Source organism: Pelodiscus sinensis, unplaced genomic scaffold (genome assembly GCF_049634645.1).
Source record: "Pelodiscus sinensis isolate JC-2024 unplaced genomic scaffold, ASM4963464v1 ctg70, whole genome shotgun sequence".
NCBI classification, from domain to species: Eukaryota; Metazoa; Chordata; order Testudines; family Trionychidae; genus Pelodiscus; species Pelodiscus sinensis.
This window is the reverse complement of record NW_027466028.1, coordinates 419,908-433,826: the sequence shown is the minus strand read 5'-3', so window position 1 is coordinate 433,826 and position 13,919 is coordinate 419,908. Positions and strand designations below refer to the sequence as shown.

Below are 13,919 nucleotides of genomic sequence, written 5' to 3'. Positions count from 1 at the left end.
TGTGGGTGGGGGCACCCTGGGGGGCGAGAGCTGAGCAGGGATGGAAGAGGGGGCAGGACAGGGCTCCGAGGGGCAGGGGCACGGCACTGTAGAAATGGCGAGCAGTAGTCGTTGGCTTGGGCAGCGTCTCTGCTCCGTCCTGCATTGCCGAGGCTGGAGGGGCTGCCTGTCACCAGCCACATGCTGCTCCCCTCTCCCCCAAAGAGCCCCTTCCTAGGACACTGTCCCATGCACCCTGCTTGTCAGAGGAGAGCGTCCCCTGCTGGCTAGTGCTGCCCTAGCAAGTCCTGCTCCTGCAGAGCTGACAGGCTGGGGCTGAGCAGCCGCCGCATCCTTCCCTTTGGCCTACAAAGCTTCTTACCCGTGTCTCTTTCTTCCCTGCCCCTCCCTCCCCTGCAGCAGATGCTCCCTCCACGCAGAGCCCTGGCAATGGACGGGTCCGCTAGCCAGCTCAACCTCTACACCTCCCCATCCCTGCCCAACATCTCCCTGGGACTGCAGGCAACGGTCACCGTCACCAAGTCGCACCTCAACGTGAGTACGGCGGCACCCGCCCCCTCCCCTGACTCCGTGGGCAGCTCAGCCAGGCCAGGCGCACATGGGAGAATGGGGCAGGCCGTGTCGGTGTCCCAAACACCAGCGCAGGATGGGGTAGAGCGTAGCCAGTCTGAGCAGGGAGCCGCTTTGTGCCTGCTTTGCAGGGATCCAAGTGATGGGGAGAGCCCGGCATAGAACCCAGGAGTTCTGGCTCCCAGACAACTGGACTCCACTACAGAGAATCTGCCAGGAGCTCTTGGGTCTGACCCTGGATCCTGGCATGGCCTTAGGTCACGTTGCACTCAATATCTTAGTTCCTCGCGGGAGCACAGTGAGCAGCAAGCGAAGTGCGTAAGGCCCCCTGCCGATGAAGAGTTTGTAAACAAACTAGGCCTATTACTCTCCATTGTACAGGTGGGGAAAGCAGTCATGCAGGGAGTCAGCGAGGGTTCTTAATGCAGTCTTACTTGGGGACGTGTGTGGGGCCAGCGAGGTGCAAGGACTGGGAACCCCATTGGGAACCCTAAGCCAGGAGAGGTCCACAGGAGATCCTGGACGGGGGCCCCCTGCAGCCAGGGGAGTGTCTGGGGGGCTGCTCTTGTCCCCCATCCCTGGCCAGCACTCAGGAGCAGGTCAAAGGTCTGCAGAGGAACAGCCAACCCGGACTCTCTCCCTTCTCTCCTCCCCTGCAGGCGTCCCCGAAGCTCCCCACCCAGCCGGAGGCGGAGCGCCAGGCCATCCCGCCACTGCGCCAAGGTGGGGCCCTGACGGGCAAGTTCATGAGCACCTCGTCCATCCCCGGCTGCCTGCTGGGGGTGGCCCTGGAGGGCGAGACCAACAGCCACGGCCACGCATCCCTGCTGCAGCACGTGCTGCTCCTGGAGCAGGCGCGCCAGCAAAACACGCTCATCGCTGGTGAGTGTGGGCGGGGACAGGTACGGGGCCTGGGCCTTGCGGGGACGGGGACGGGGCCTTGCGGGACAGGGACGGAGCCTGGGCCTTGCGGGGACGGGGATGGGGCCTGGGCCTCGCGGGGATGGGGCCTGGGCCTCGCAGGGACGGGGACGGGGCCTCGCGGGACAGGGACGGGGCCTCGCGGGACGGGGATGGGGACGGGGACTGGGCCTCGTGGGAACGGGGACAGGGCCTGGGCCTCGCGGGAGGGGGACGGGGCCTGGGCCTCACGGGAACGGGGCCGGGGCCTGGGCCTCGTGGGGACGGGGACAGGGCCTGGGCCTTGCGGGAGGGGGACGGGGCCTGGGCCTCACGGGGATGGGGACAGGGCCTGGGCCTTGCGGGAGGGGGACGGGGCCTGGGCCTCGCGGGAACGGGGACAGGGCCTGGGCCTTGCGGGAGGGGGACGGGGCCTGGGCCTCACGGGGACGGGGACAGGGCCTGGGCCTTGCGGGAGGGGGACGGGGCCTGGGCCTCACGGGGATGGGGACAGGGCCTGGGCCTTGCGGGAGGGGGACGGGGCCTGGGCCTCGCGGGAACGGGGCCTGGGCCTCGCAGGACGGGGCCTGGGCCTCGCGGGACGGGGACGGGGCCTTGCGGGACGGGGCCTGGGTCTCGCGGGACGGGGACGGGGCCTGGGTCTCGCGGGACGGGGACGGGGCCTGGGCCTTGCGGGACGGGGACGGGGACGGGGTCTGGGCCTCGCGGAGCGAAGGCGGGGACGGGGCCTCGCGGGGTGAAGGCAGGGGGCTGCTGCCTGTGCTGCTGCCTCCCTCCTCATTGAGGGACCTTGGAAGTAGCTGCCCTGCGACGGGGCTCGGTATCATTCCTGAGTCACAGAGAGCAGGGAGTGACTTGCCCAAGTCAGTGGCACAGCTGAGTCCTCCTACCCCACGGGTCCTGGCTGTAACCACTAGGCCAGATCTGGGAACAACCCCACCGTTCGGACACCCCGTCCCTGGCTCTAACCACTAGGCCAGATCTGGGAACAACCCCGCTGTTCAGGCACCCTGTCCCTGGCTGTAACCACTAGGCAAGATCTGGGAACAACCCTGCCGTTCGGATACCCCGTCCCTGGCTCTAACCACCAGGTAACACCCACTGTGAGAATCGCCAGCCGGGACGGGTAGCTTGTGGCCAGGCAGAGGGGCGGCTGAGCAGACAGCGTGTTGGGAAGGAAGCTGCCTCGAGGTCACAGCAGGGGCTGGGGCAGAGGGTTCTGCTCCCAGCTGTGGAACAGCCCTTGGCGTGTTAGCTCCACCCCCCAGCGCGGCTCTCCTCCTCACGCAGAAGGGGAAACCGAGGCACTGGGTTGCCCACCTACGCAGCGACTGGGCCCAGGAGTCCTGACTCCCACTCTAGTGCCTTGACCAGCAGCCTCCTCGCGCTGGCCTAGGGCAGTCACCCGGCACAGCTCCGCATCCCGCCTCACCCGCTGCTCTCTCCTGTCAGTGCCGCTCCATGGCCAGTCCCCGCTGGTGACGGGCGAGCGGGTCTCCGCCAACATGCGGACGGTCAGCAAGCTGCCGCGCCACCGCCCACTGAGCCGCACCCAGTCGTCCCCGCTGCCCCAGAGCCCCCAGGCCCTGCAGCAGCTGGTCATGCAGCAGCAGCACCAGCAGTTCCTTGAGAAGCAGAAGCAGCAGCAGATTCAGCTCAGCAAGGTTGGTGGGGAGAAGGGGCTGGGCATGGGGAGCTTGAACACCTCCATGCTCAGCTTCGGTGGGGCCTGTGCCGCTCGTCATCCCCTTGGGCCGCCAGAGGGCGCCTGTCATGCTGCACCTGACCCCGTGGGCGCCCCCGAACCTCACTGCCCCCTCTCTCCAGATCATCACCAAGGCGGGCGAGCTGCCCCGCCAGCCCACCACGCACCCCGAGGAGACGGAGGAGGAGCTGACGGAGCAGCAGGAGGCCCCGCTGGTGGCCGGCTCGCCGGAGAGCGAGAGCACGCAGGAGGACCTGGAGGAGGAGGAGGGCTGCGGGCCGGAGAGGGACGAGGGGGGCGAAAGCGGGGCCGAAGAGGAGCCCATCGACTCGCCGGAGGTGGTGGAGCTGGGTGTGGCTTACAAGCAGGTGAGGCCAACCAGGGTCTCCTGTGCCTTGCGCACCATCGGCCCAGAGCAGGGCCCGGCTCCCTGGGCGGACTCATGCTTCATCCAGCGCACTTGCCTTTACCCCCGGGCCGGAGGAGCAGCTCCCCTGCTGGCACCTCTAGTAGGCTCTTCTCCTCTGTGCTGCAGCTGCCGGAGGATGACCCAGGGCTACTGGGTGTTGTGCCACCAGAGGTGTGGCCCCGAGGAGGAGGGGGCGGCAGTGGGGAAGACTCGCCCCAAACGTTTGCTCCCTCGCTGAGCCCCCTGAGTGTGGCTGCAGGGCCCCTGCCATCCCAGCCAGCAGAAACACCAGGGATGGAGCAGCCAGTTGCCCTGGAGACCCATCCAACCTGCCTTGATCCAGGCACGTATCCCTGGCCCATCGCTGCGACAGCCAGGGTCCCGCTTGCTGCTGGATGTCATGGCAGGCCTGGGCCTTGGTGCCCATTGTGCTGCTGGGAGAGCCAGTTCTCTGTGGGGGGAGGCTGAGCATTCACCCTGGCCAGCTGTGGGAGGGAGGGGGGAGGGACCGGGTGTTTGCCCTGGCCACCTGGGGTGGGGTGGGGGGCTTGGAAGCAGGGTACTCGCCCCGGTCAGCTGTTGGGGGAGGAGGGAGGGGCCGGACCCCTCTCCAGCTGGGCGGAGAGGGCTGGGGGGCGCTCACCCCAGTCAGCACTCGCCTCGGCCAGCTGAGTTCAGCTTGCACAGATTAGTGAGATCATTGGGCAACTGGGAGATGGCTGGTGCTGGCCCCTAAAGGACCCCTGGCCAGCAGAGGAAAGTGGGGCTGGGCGCGGGAGCAGAGCCACAAGCATGGAAGGACAAAGGCCTGGGTCCCTGGGCCCAGCCCGCATGCCCAGCCGTGCCCTGGCAGCTCACACCTAATCTCATGCTTCCTAAGCCCTGCTCCCTTTGGCGTACACATGGACACACTTCCCAGCCTGCCAGCTCCTTCCAGCCCTGTGTAGTCCCTGTGCGTCTGTCTCCACACCTGAGTCTGCTGCTCCCCACCCATTCACCGTGGCTCTGAGGGGCGAGTGACTCACCCCCACCCCCACGTCACCCTCTCTGATCCCGCTTCCGGCCCCCGCATCCACCCCCTTCTGCTGCTGCTTCCGGGGCATGACTCATCCAAAGCCTCTTGCATCCCCCGCTCTCCCGGCTGCTGAATATTTGATCAGCTGTACGGTTGGGGGTGTGGCCACATGGCAAGGAGGAATGAGTCTCTCTCCAGAGGAGACAGGACTTGTAAGTGGAGAGCAGCGCTTGTGTGCAGCTGGGAAGCCGCCGGTATCTCGGCAGTGCCAACAGCGCACTGTTGAATCACTCAGCCTTGCCCAGCCATTGGCTGGGGACTGTGGCCTTGTTTGGCCTCCTGTGGCGGGATCACCATTACCCCCGTACAGCTGTGGCATGGGGGGAGGTGGGGCAGTACCCAGTTCCTCTTCATTGTATGTTCTGGCCTCAGGGCCCGGCACGAGGGAAGAGACCGGCGTTCCCTGTAAGCTGAGCACTTGGGCGACCATCCAGAAGAGATTCACATGCCGCCCAGCTGATTAGCATGGCGCACACAGCCAGCAGCACGTGTTTCTACTGGTGGTGCACATCCACACATGCCTCAGTGTACATAACAAAAGTTATTCTGTACATGGATGGAAAAATTGAAAGGAACATGGGTAGGGACAGAGCTGGGAACAACCCCTCGGCCATTTCATGCCCTTTAGCCAAGAGCGTCGTCCTCTTCACATCACTGGGATACCTGGAGGGTTGCAGGCTGATTTCCAGCAGGGTTATAAACGCAGCACGGAGAAAAGGGATGGGGGATCATAGAACACTAGAACTGGAAGGGACCTCGAGAGGCATCAGGTCCAGTCCCCTGCCCTCACAGCAGGACCAAGCACCGTCTAGATCACTGTCTAGAGTTTTGGGGTAGGGGGAGCCTGATGCCAGCTGGGTGCACATGCTGCAGGCTGGGTGTTGTGGGGCACCGAAAACCAACCTGGTAATTCAGTGGGGGGCAGCGGGCAGTTCTGACAGATTCGTGAGTGCCCAGATCTGGCTCAGTGGGACTCTCGGTGCCCGCTCGCACTGTGCACTGGATTCCTGCCGTCCCGCCATGTCTCTGCATGGAATAACTACTTATATTGCATGGCACTAGAGTCCAGACCTGAGGTCACTGTCCTGCCAGTCCTTGCCATACGGAATGTACCATCTTAATAGGTAGAGCTGGGAGGGGAAACTGAGGCTCAGAGCATGGCAGGTCAGTAGCAGAGCTGGGAACAGAACCTGCATCCCAGCTCGTTGCCCTGCCGCTGGACCGTGCTGCCTCTGGAGGGCTCAGTAGTGGGTGAGTGTCGCTGCCTGAGCACACCCCTCTCTGCGCTGTGTTCTGGCAGGTGTTCCCAGATGCTCAGCAGCTGCGGCCCATCCAGCTCTTCCCAGCGTCTTTGAGCATTGCCACCCTGCCTCACCAAGCGCTGAGCCGGACCCAGTCCTCGCCTGCCTCCGCGGGCATGAAGAGCCCTGCGGCTGAGCCCCCGGTCAAACACCTCTTCACTACTGGTGAGTAATAGGGATGTTAAGTAGCGATGAATTTGCTGGTCGAGTAGTCGATGGAATTTCCATCAACTAGACGATAAACACTTCCGTGTTCCACCTTTGAAATGTGCAAGAGCCCCAGCAGGCAGAGTAGAAGCGCCTGCATGGAGCCTGGGGTCAGCGGGGGACTCAGAGTCCCGCACTGGCTCCAGGCTCCGTGCTGCGCTTCCTCTTTGACATGCACAAGAGCCCCCACTGGGGACTCTCGTGCATTTCAAAGCTGGCATGCCGCACGGAGCCCAGGGTTAGCTGGGGAGTCCGGGTTCCAACTGGCACTGCCACTTCGAAATGCTGTGCGGAGCCCTGCGCAGCTGACCCCGGGCTCTGTGCAGCGCTGCCACTTTTACCCTCTTCTTCCCCCCCTTTGCTGCCTCTATCTGGGTATGTCTACACTACCCCGCTAGTTCGAACTAGCGGGGTAATGTATGCATACCGCACTTGCTAATGAAGCCCGGGATTTGAATTTCCCGGGCTTCATTAGCATAAGCGGGGAGCCGCCATTTTTAAATCCCCGCTGCTTCGAACCCCGTGTAGCGCGGCTACACGGGGCTCGAACTAGGTAGTTCGGACTAGGGTCCTATTCCGAACTACCGTTACTCCTCGTGAAACGAGGTGTACTGGTAGTTCGGAATAGGCACCCTAGTCCGAACTACCTAGTTCGAGCCCCGTGTAGCCGCGCTACACGGGGTTCGAAGCAGCGGGGATTTAAAAATGGCGGCTCCCCGCTTATGCTAATGAAGCCCGGGAAATTCAAATCCCGGGCTTCATTAGCAAGTGCGGTATGCATACATTACCCCGCTAGTTCGAACTAGCGGGGTAGTGTAGACATACCCTCCGTCTCTGTCTCACACAATCTCTAACACACACACACACACACTGGCACTCACACACTCAGTCTCTGTCTCACACAATCTCTAACACACACACACACACACACACTGGCACTCACACACTCAGTCTCTGTCTCACACAATCGCTAGTACACACACACACACACACATACACACACTGGCACTCACACACTCAGTCTCTGTCTCACAATCTCTAACACACACACATACACACACTGGCACTCACACACTCAGTCTCTGTCTCACAATCTCTAACACACACACATACACACACTGGCACTCACACACTCAGTCTCTGTCTCACACAATCTCTAACACACACACAGTCACTCTGGCACTCACACACTCAGTCTCTGTCTCACACAATCTCTAGTACACACACACACACACACTCTGGCACTCACACACTCAGTCTCTGTCTCACACAATCTCTAACACACACACACACACTGGCACTCACACACTCAGTCTCTGTCTCACACAATCTCTAACACACACACACACACTCACTCTGGCACTCACACACTCAGTCTCTGTCTCACACAATCTCTAATACACACACACACACACTCTGTCACTCAGTCTGTCTCACACAATCTCTAATACACACACACACTCTGTCACTCAGTCTCTCACACAATCTCTAGTACACACACACACACTCACTCTGTCACACACACACTCAGTCTCTGTCTCACACACAATCTCTAATACACACATTCACACACTCTGTCACTCGCACTCTGTCTCTCACACACTAGCTCTAACACTGTCTCTAACACACACACACACACACAGTCACATGCACTGTCTCTGTCACTCACGCACTGTCTCATTCACACTATCTCACACACACTATCTCTAACACTCACACACACTAACTTGAACACACACACACACACACACAGTAACACTCTCACATACACTCTCTGTCATTCTCATACACACTATCTCTAATAAACACTCAGTCATACACTCATACTTTCTCTCTGACTCTCATACTCTCTCTCACACACACTCACACACACCTGTCTATGCATTCACCAGCAGAGCAATCTGCCTGAATGCTTTGCTCTGGATCCCGGCTGCCTGAAAGGGGATCTGCACATGCCTCTGGGGAGGAGAGCCGATTTCCAAGCAGAGAGCAGAGAGGGTTTGAGGGATTATGGTCCATTTCCGGAAGCCACTCTCAATGTAGCAAACAATTTGCGTGTCCACACTGGCCCCCAGCACTGTACCCAGAGCGCAGCAGACTCTACCTTCTGACCGAGGGGGCTTACCTGGAGTGCAGCGGCTGCAGAGCTAGGGCCACTCAATGCCTTTGCAGTGTGGGCCCTGGGGGCGTGACGTTGCTGGGAGCTGATTTACTGTGCAGTCACTTGCCAGGGTAGACTTGGCCTCAGCTGCCCTGGATCAACCTAGTGATGTTAAGGACTCGTTGACTATCTGATAAGCAAATACTTCAAAGTGACAGTGCCACACAGAGCCCAGGGTCAGCTGGGGACGCCGTATGGCACTGCCGCTTTGAAATGCCGTGGCGGCGTTTCGAAGGGGCAGCGCCACACAGACCCCGGAATCAGCTGGGGAGTACCCAGATGATGCTGGGCTCCATTCGGCGCTGTCGCTTTGAAATGCCGTGGCGGCGTTTCGAAGGGGCTGCACCGCACGGAGACTGGGGTCAGCTGGGGAGTACCCAGATGATGCTGGGCTCCATGAGGCGCTGTCGCTTTGGGTATGTCTACACTACAGAGTTAGTTCGAACTAACGGATGTTAGTTCGAACTAACTTTCATAGGCGCTACACTAGCACTCCATTAGTTCGAATTTAATTCGAACTAACAGAGCGCTTAGTTCGAACTAGGAAAACTTCATTGCACAAGGATTAAGCCTAGTTCGAACTAGCTAGTTCGAATTAAGGGGTGTGTAGCCCCTTAATTCGAACTAGTGGGAGGCTAGCCCTCCCCAGGTTTCCCTGGTGGCCACTCTGGCCAACACCAGGGAAACTCGTATGCCCCCCTCCCGGTCCCAAACCCCTTAAAGGGGCACGGGCTGGCTACGGTGCCTGTGCCAGGTGCAAGCCTTCCAGCACCCAGCCAGCAGACCCTGCACCTGGCATGGCTCGAGCCAGCCACCCGATGCCCCCCAGCCCTCCCCCTCTTCCCGGGACCAGGCTGGCGGCTCCCGGGAGCTTGCCTGGGACCGCAAGAGGCGGGCACCCGCCTGGGCTAGTGCAGACATCGTGGACCTCGTCCACGATCTCCGCACTAGGCACAGGAAAGTGGCCGGCTAGGGCAGGAGAGCTGCCAGCCTGGCCACCCAGGAGCAGGTGTGCAAGAGAATCAAGGGGGTCCACTGAGACCCCTGACCCTGAGCCCTGAGCTTCCAACGGCCGTCCTGGGTCAGACCAAAGGTCCATCTAGCCCAGTAGCCTGTCTGCCGACAGCGGCCAACCCTAGGGACCCTGGAGGGGATGGACCGAAGACAGTGACCAAGCCATTTGTCTCGTGCCATCCCTCTCCAGCCTTCCACAAACCTTGGGCAGGGACACCATTCCTACCCCCTGGCTAATACCACTCCATGGACCCAACCTCCATGACTTGATCTCACTTCCCTTTAAACTCTGTTCTAGTTCTAGCCTTCACAGCCTCCTGCAGCAAGGAGTTCCACAGGTTGACTCTTTGCTTTGTGAAGAACAACTTTCTGTTACTACTCTGAAGCCTGCTACCCATTCCTTTCCTTTGGTGTCCTCTAGTCCTTCTTTATGGGAACTAATGAAGAACTTTTCTGTATGCACCCTCTCCACCCAACTCATTCTTTTAGAGACCTCTATCCTGTTTCCCCTCCGTCTCCTCTTTTCTAAGCTGAAAAGTCCCAGTCTCTTTAGCCTCTCTTCATATGGGACCTGTTCTCAACCCCTGATCATTTTAGTTGCCCTCCCCTCTCCCAGCCTCTCTCTTCCCCTCTCCCACCTCCTTTTCCCAGTCTCTCCCAGTTTTGTTCAATAAAGACAGATTCCATTTTGGAAGACACATTATCTTTATTTTGTACATCAAGAAGAGGGGCTAGGGAAGGGTAAGTGGAAGGAGGTGAGGGAGGAATGGGGCACGAGCCCCCGATGGGGACGACTGGGCTGGCTCTGCGGGCTTCTGGGGGTGGAAACTCTCCTGCAGCCCCCCAATTGCTCCCTCTCCCCAGATGGCAGCCTGCGGCAAGTGCAGCCGGGCTGATGGCCGAGTGGTGTGATGCGCCCAGTGTGGGTACTCGGGGCAATCTAAGCCAGGACTGCTTAGCAAGTGGGGCACCCCTGAGAACTGTCTGTCCGGGGTGGGGGTCGGGACCCTTTAAGCACAGCCCTCGGCTAGCCTGAGGCAGCATCTCCACGCTCTAAGTCCTCCTCTGATGCCCTGCCGGCACTGCTTCCGGCCATCCTTAAGCCCGGTTCAGGGTCCACTTTATGTGGACATGCTAGTTCGAATTAGCCAAACCCTAATTCGAACTAGTTTTTTAGTCTGGATCCGTTAGTTCGAATTAGCTTAGTTCGAATTAACTAATTCGAACTAAGTTAGTTTGAATTAACGTTGTAGTGTAGACATACCCTTAGAAATGCCATGGTGGCGTTTCGAAGGGGCTGCGCTGCATGAAGCCTGGGGTCAGCTGGGGAGTACCCAGATGATGCTGGGCTCCATGCGGCACTGTCGCTTTAAAATGCCATGGCTGTATTTCGAAGGGGCGGCGTTTTGAAGGGGCAGCGCTGCACAGAGCCTGGGTTCAGCTGGGGACTGACCCCGGGCTCCACATGATGCTGTCGCTTTGAAACGCCGCGGCAGAAGCTGGGCAAGTGAGAATTGAGTAGTTGGGCAGCCTGTCTCTGGGGAAGCAGTAGCGCGCAAACCTGAGGCCTCTGGTCCTACACGCTTGTGCAACCTCTGTCTTTCCACCAGAGCACCCTGCCAGCCAAGGTGGGCCAGACGCACGCTGACCCCAGGGCTTTGCCTCGGGTTGCGGGCTGCTCCACAGCCGCATGGGTCTCACTGTACAGCCCGTACTTCCTGCCTCCTCCCTTGTCTCTCCCCCAGGCGTGGTCTACGACACTTTTATGCTAAAGCACCAGTGCATGTGCGGGAACACTAACATTCACCCAGAGCATGCTGGGAGAATCCAGAGCATCTGGTCCCGGCTCCAGGAGACTGGCTTGCTGAACAAGTGTGAGGTAAGGGCTCTGGGCGAACGCCCGGGCCGCAGTGCAGGAGGGCATCCAGCTGCAGCTCGCAGGGTCGAGCCTTGTGTCAAGTGACATGTGGCGGGGCGGGGCTGATTGTCTCACCTCAGCGGTGGCCCCCATTGCGGCCTGGCACCGCGCCTGGCAGGAGGGTGATTGAATGTCCGACCCCATCTCCTGCCTCTTCTTTGCAGACTCAGGGCCAGTGTTGGGACCCCACCTGCGCGAGCAAAGCCCTGCCCAAGTCACATGGGCCCTTGTGTATGTCGCTAGGACTTCTGGGGGTGCAGCCCGTGGCTGACGCACTCTGGGAGTCTTTCCCAGTGCATTGTGGGAGATCATGGCTGTCCTGGGCAGGTGGGGCGGGGGGATTGCGGGACAACGCTGGAGGGCTCGGCCTGCAAAGGGTTTAGGTTGTGTCCCCACCGCAAAACGGTGGGTTACCAGCCTGAGGCAAAGCAGTGCCTGGACCCCAAGGCTGGGCTGTGCCAGCCCATCAAACCAGGGCGAGTGGCCGGTGGGGCTGGGCGCACACGTAGCCTTCCTAGTGCAAGAGTCTGAGGGGGACAGACCGTACAGTCTGGCCAGCTGCCCACCAGAGGGGCAGTGAGATTGGGTTCCCCCGGCGTGGAGCAGAGAGCGCCCCTACCACAGCCAGGCTGCTCGGGGGCGGCTAGCGCGTCGCTCACCCTGCACCCTGGGACGCTTCGCAGTTTGGGAAAATGCAGGGTCCAGTTCTCGGCTGCATTTAACACTGCTCCAAGGGGAGGCAAGAGCCCACGGAGAACCCACCCCCCGGCTTAGCCCCAGTGGTCTGTGCTGCTGCTGGTCTCTGCGGCCCCGGGCCTGTAGGGGGCGGTAGGAAGTGCGCTAGAGCTTAAAGTAGCTCTGGGGTGGCTATGAATTTCCTCGAGGGCTGGAGAGGGCTCTGCACAGCCCCTGAATGCAGGGAGCCCAACCCCTGCCCTCCTGCCCCACAGGAAAGGACTTGATCCAGCCACTGCCGGCTGCAGCTGGCCCCTGTGGAGCAGGCTGCTCGTGAGCTCTTTGTGCTGGGCTCATGGCCACGTGCCCCCAGCATATGACAGGTTTTCCAGCACAGCTGCCTCCAGACAGCGACAGTCCTGGGACTGTCTGGCCAGGCACAGCCAGGGCCCGTCCTCACCCTGCTCTCTCCTCTAGCGGATCCGGGGCAGGAAAGCCACGCTGGATGAAATCCAGACAGTCCATTCAGAGCATCACACGTTGCTGTATGGAACCAGCCCCCTCAACCGGCAGAAACTCGACAGCAAGAAGCTGCTAGGTAGGCAGCCCCTGCAGTGCCTGGTCTGAGGGTGACTTGGGGCCCTGGGCGTTCTGCTGTTGGCTGCGGCAGAAGGCAGATGGGGCTGCTCGCTCTCCCTGAGGAGTGTGTGTGGCAGGGGCAAAGCCTTGGCTGCCTGGTTTTAATCTAGCCGAGCCAGCACTGCCTAGTGGTTAGAGCCAGAGGCAAGGAGTCAGGACTCCTGCGTTCAGTCCCTGACTCAGGGAGGGGAATGTGCCATAGTGGTTAGAGCAGGGGGGGCCGGTAGTCGGAGAGACCAGCTTTTTCTGGCTCAGGGAGGGGACCAGCCTTTCCTGGATCAGAAAGGGAGGGGAATGTTCCATAATGGTTAGAGCAGAGTGACCCACTTTTCCTGGCTCAGCGAGGGGAAGATGGCCTAGTGTTTGGAGCAGAGGCACTGGGTCTCTCCCTGGATCTGAATGGGAGCATTGCCTGGTGGACAGACTGGGCGGGGACCCCTCTCTGCTCTGGTGAGCAGCTGGACAATGGAGCAGCTGGGCCAAGTCCAACCAGCTGTTGGGGCAGGAGCTGGGCCGCAGCCTTAGTGGGAGGATGTGTCCGGGCAGCTACTCCTGCCACATCCGCTCCATGGTCTGGATCTGGGGGGAGGGGGACCATGTGCCCTCCGCAGGCAGGGGCATGAGGACTTGGCTGTCAGTCACTGCTCCCTCTGCTCTGCCCAGGTCCCATCAGCCAGAAGATGTACGCGGTCCTGCCCTGCGGTGGCATCGGGGTGAGTAGCTCCCCGGGGGTGGAGCTAGTGGCTGGGGGAGGGGCCGCGCTGTGCCCCCAGGCTGGTCCTGGTAACAGCCCAACTTGCCTTTCTGGGCAGGTGGACAGTGACACCGTGTGGAACGAGATGCACTCATCTAGCGCCGTCCGCATGGCCGTGGGTTGCTTGGTGGAGTTAGCCTTCAAGGTGGCCTCCGGGGAGCTCAAGGTGAGGCTGCCCATGCAACCAGGGGCTTGGGATGCTCAGTCAAGTCTCCCTCTAGTGGCGGAGCATGGCCACTGCAATGCCCTGCTGTTGTCTTCCTTATTTGTCACATGTATGCTGAACAAAAGACACTCCTGCCCTCAGGGGCTTGCTGTTGCGGGAGGGGTTGGGGATTGTGATTTTGGTGCTTGAGGCTCTGAATTCATAAGGAGCTGGGTCACAGAGGCTACGTCTACACTGCAGGACGAAAGAAAGCTCTGATCGAGTCAGGGCTGGAGTGTCCCAGGGGTTCTGGGTTTGGTCACATCCAGACCATATGCACTGGAAGTCTGTCTCCATCAGCTGGCTCCTGCAGAATGCCCCCTGCCCCAGGAACCAGTGGAGGGGGACGCAGCCTGGGCTGCGGG

The 13,919-nt window shown here is 60.7% G+C and overlaps 1 protein-coding gene across 7 annotated transcripts in view; it reads left to right on the top strand.

Annotated features, from left to right (window-relative positions):
• Positions 1–13,919, top strand: part of HDAC5 (histone deacetylase 5) — a 152,610-nt gene that overhangs the window by 118,635 nt on the left and 20,056 nt on the right. For 6 of the 7 annotated variants that reach the window (XM_075918431.1, XM_075918425.1, XM_075918428.1 and 3 more), the window contains 9 exons: positions 400–534; positions 1,230–1,452; positions 2,944–3,155; positions 3,319–3,564; positions 5,981–6,146; positions 11,109–11,242; positions 12,434–12,554; positions 13,259–13,308; positions 13,408–13,515. In XM_075918431.1, the coding sequence (XP_075774546.1) occupies positions 400–534; positions 1,230–1,452; positions 2,944–3,155; positions 3,319–3,564; positions 5,981–6,146; positions 11,109–11,242; positions 12,434–12,554; positions 13,259–13,308; positions 13,408–13,515 (1,395 nt within the window). The remainder of the gene's footprint in view (positions 1–399; positions 535–1,229; positions 1,453–2,943; positions 3,156–3,318; positions 3,565–5,980; positions 6,147–11,108; positions 11,243–12,433; positions 12,555–13,258; positions 13,309–13,407; positions 13,516–13,919) is intronic. The other variant, XM_075918426.1, reaches the window with a different exon arrangement.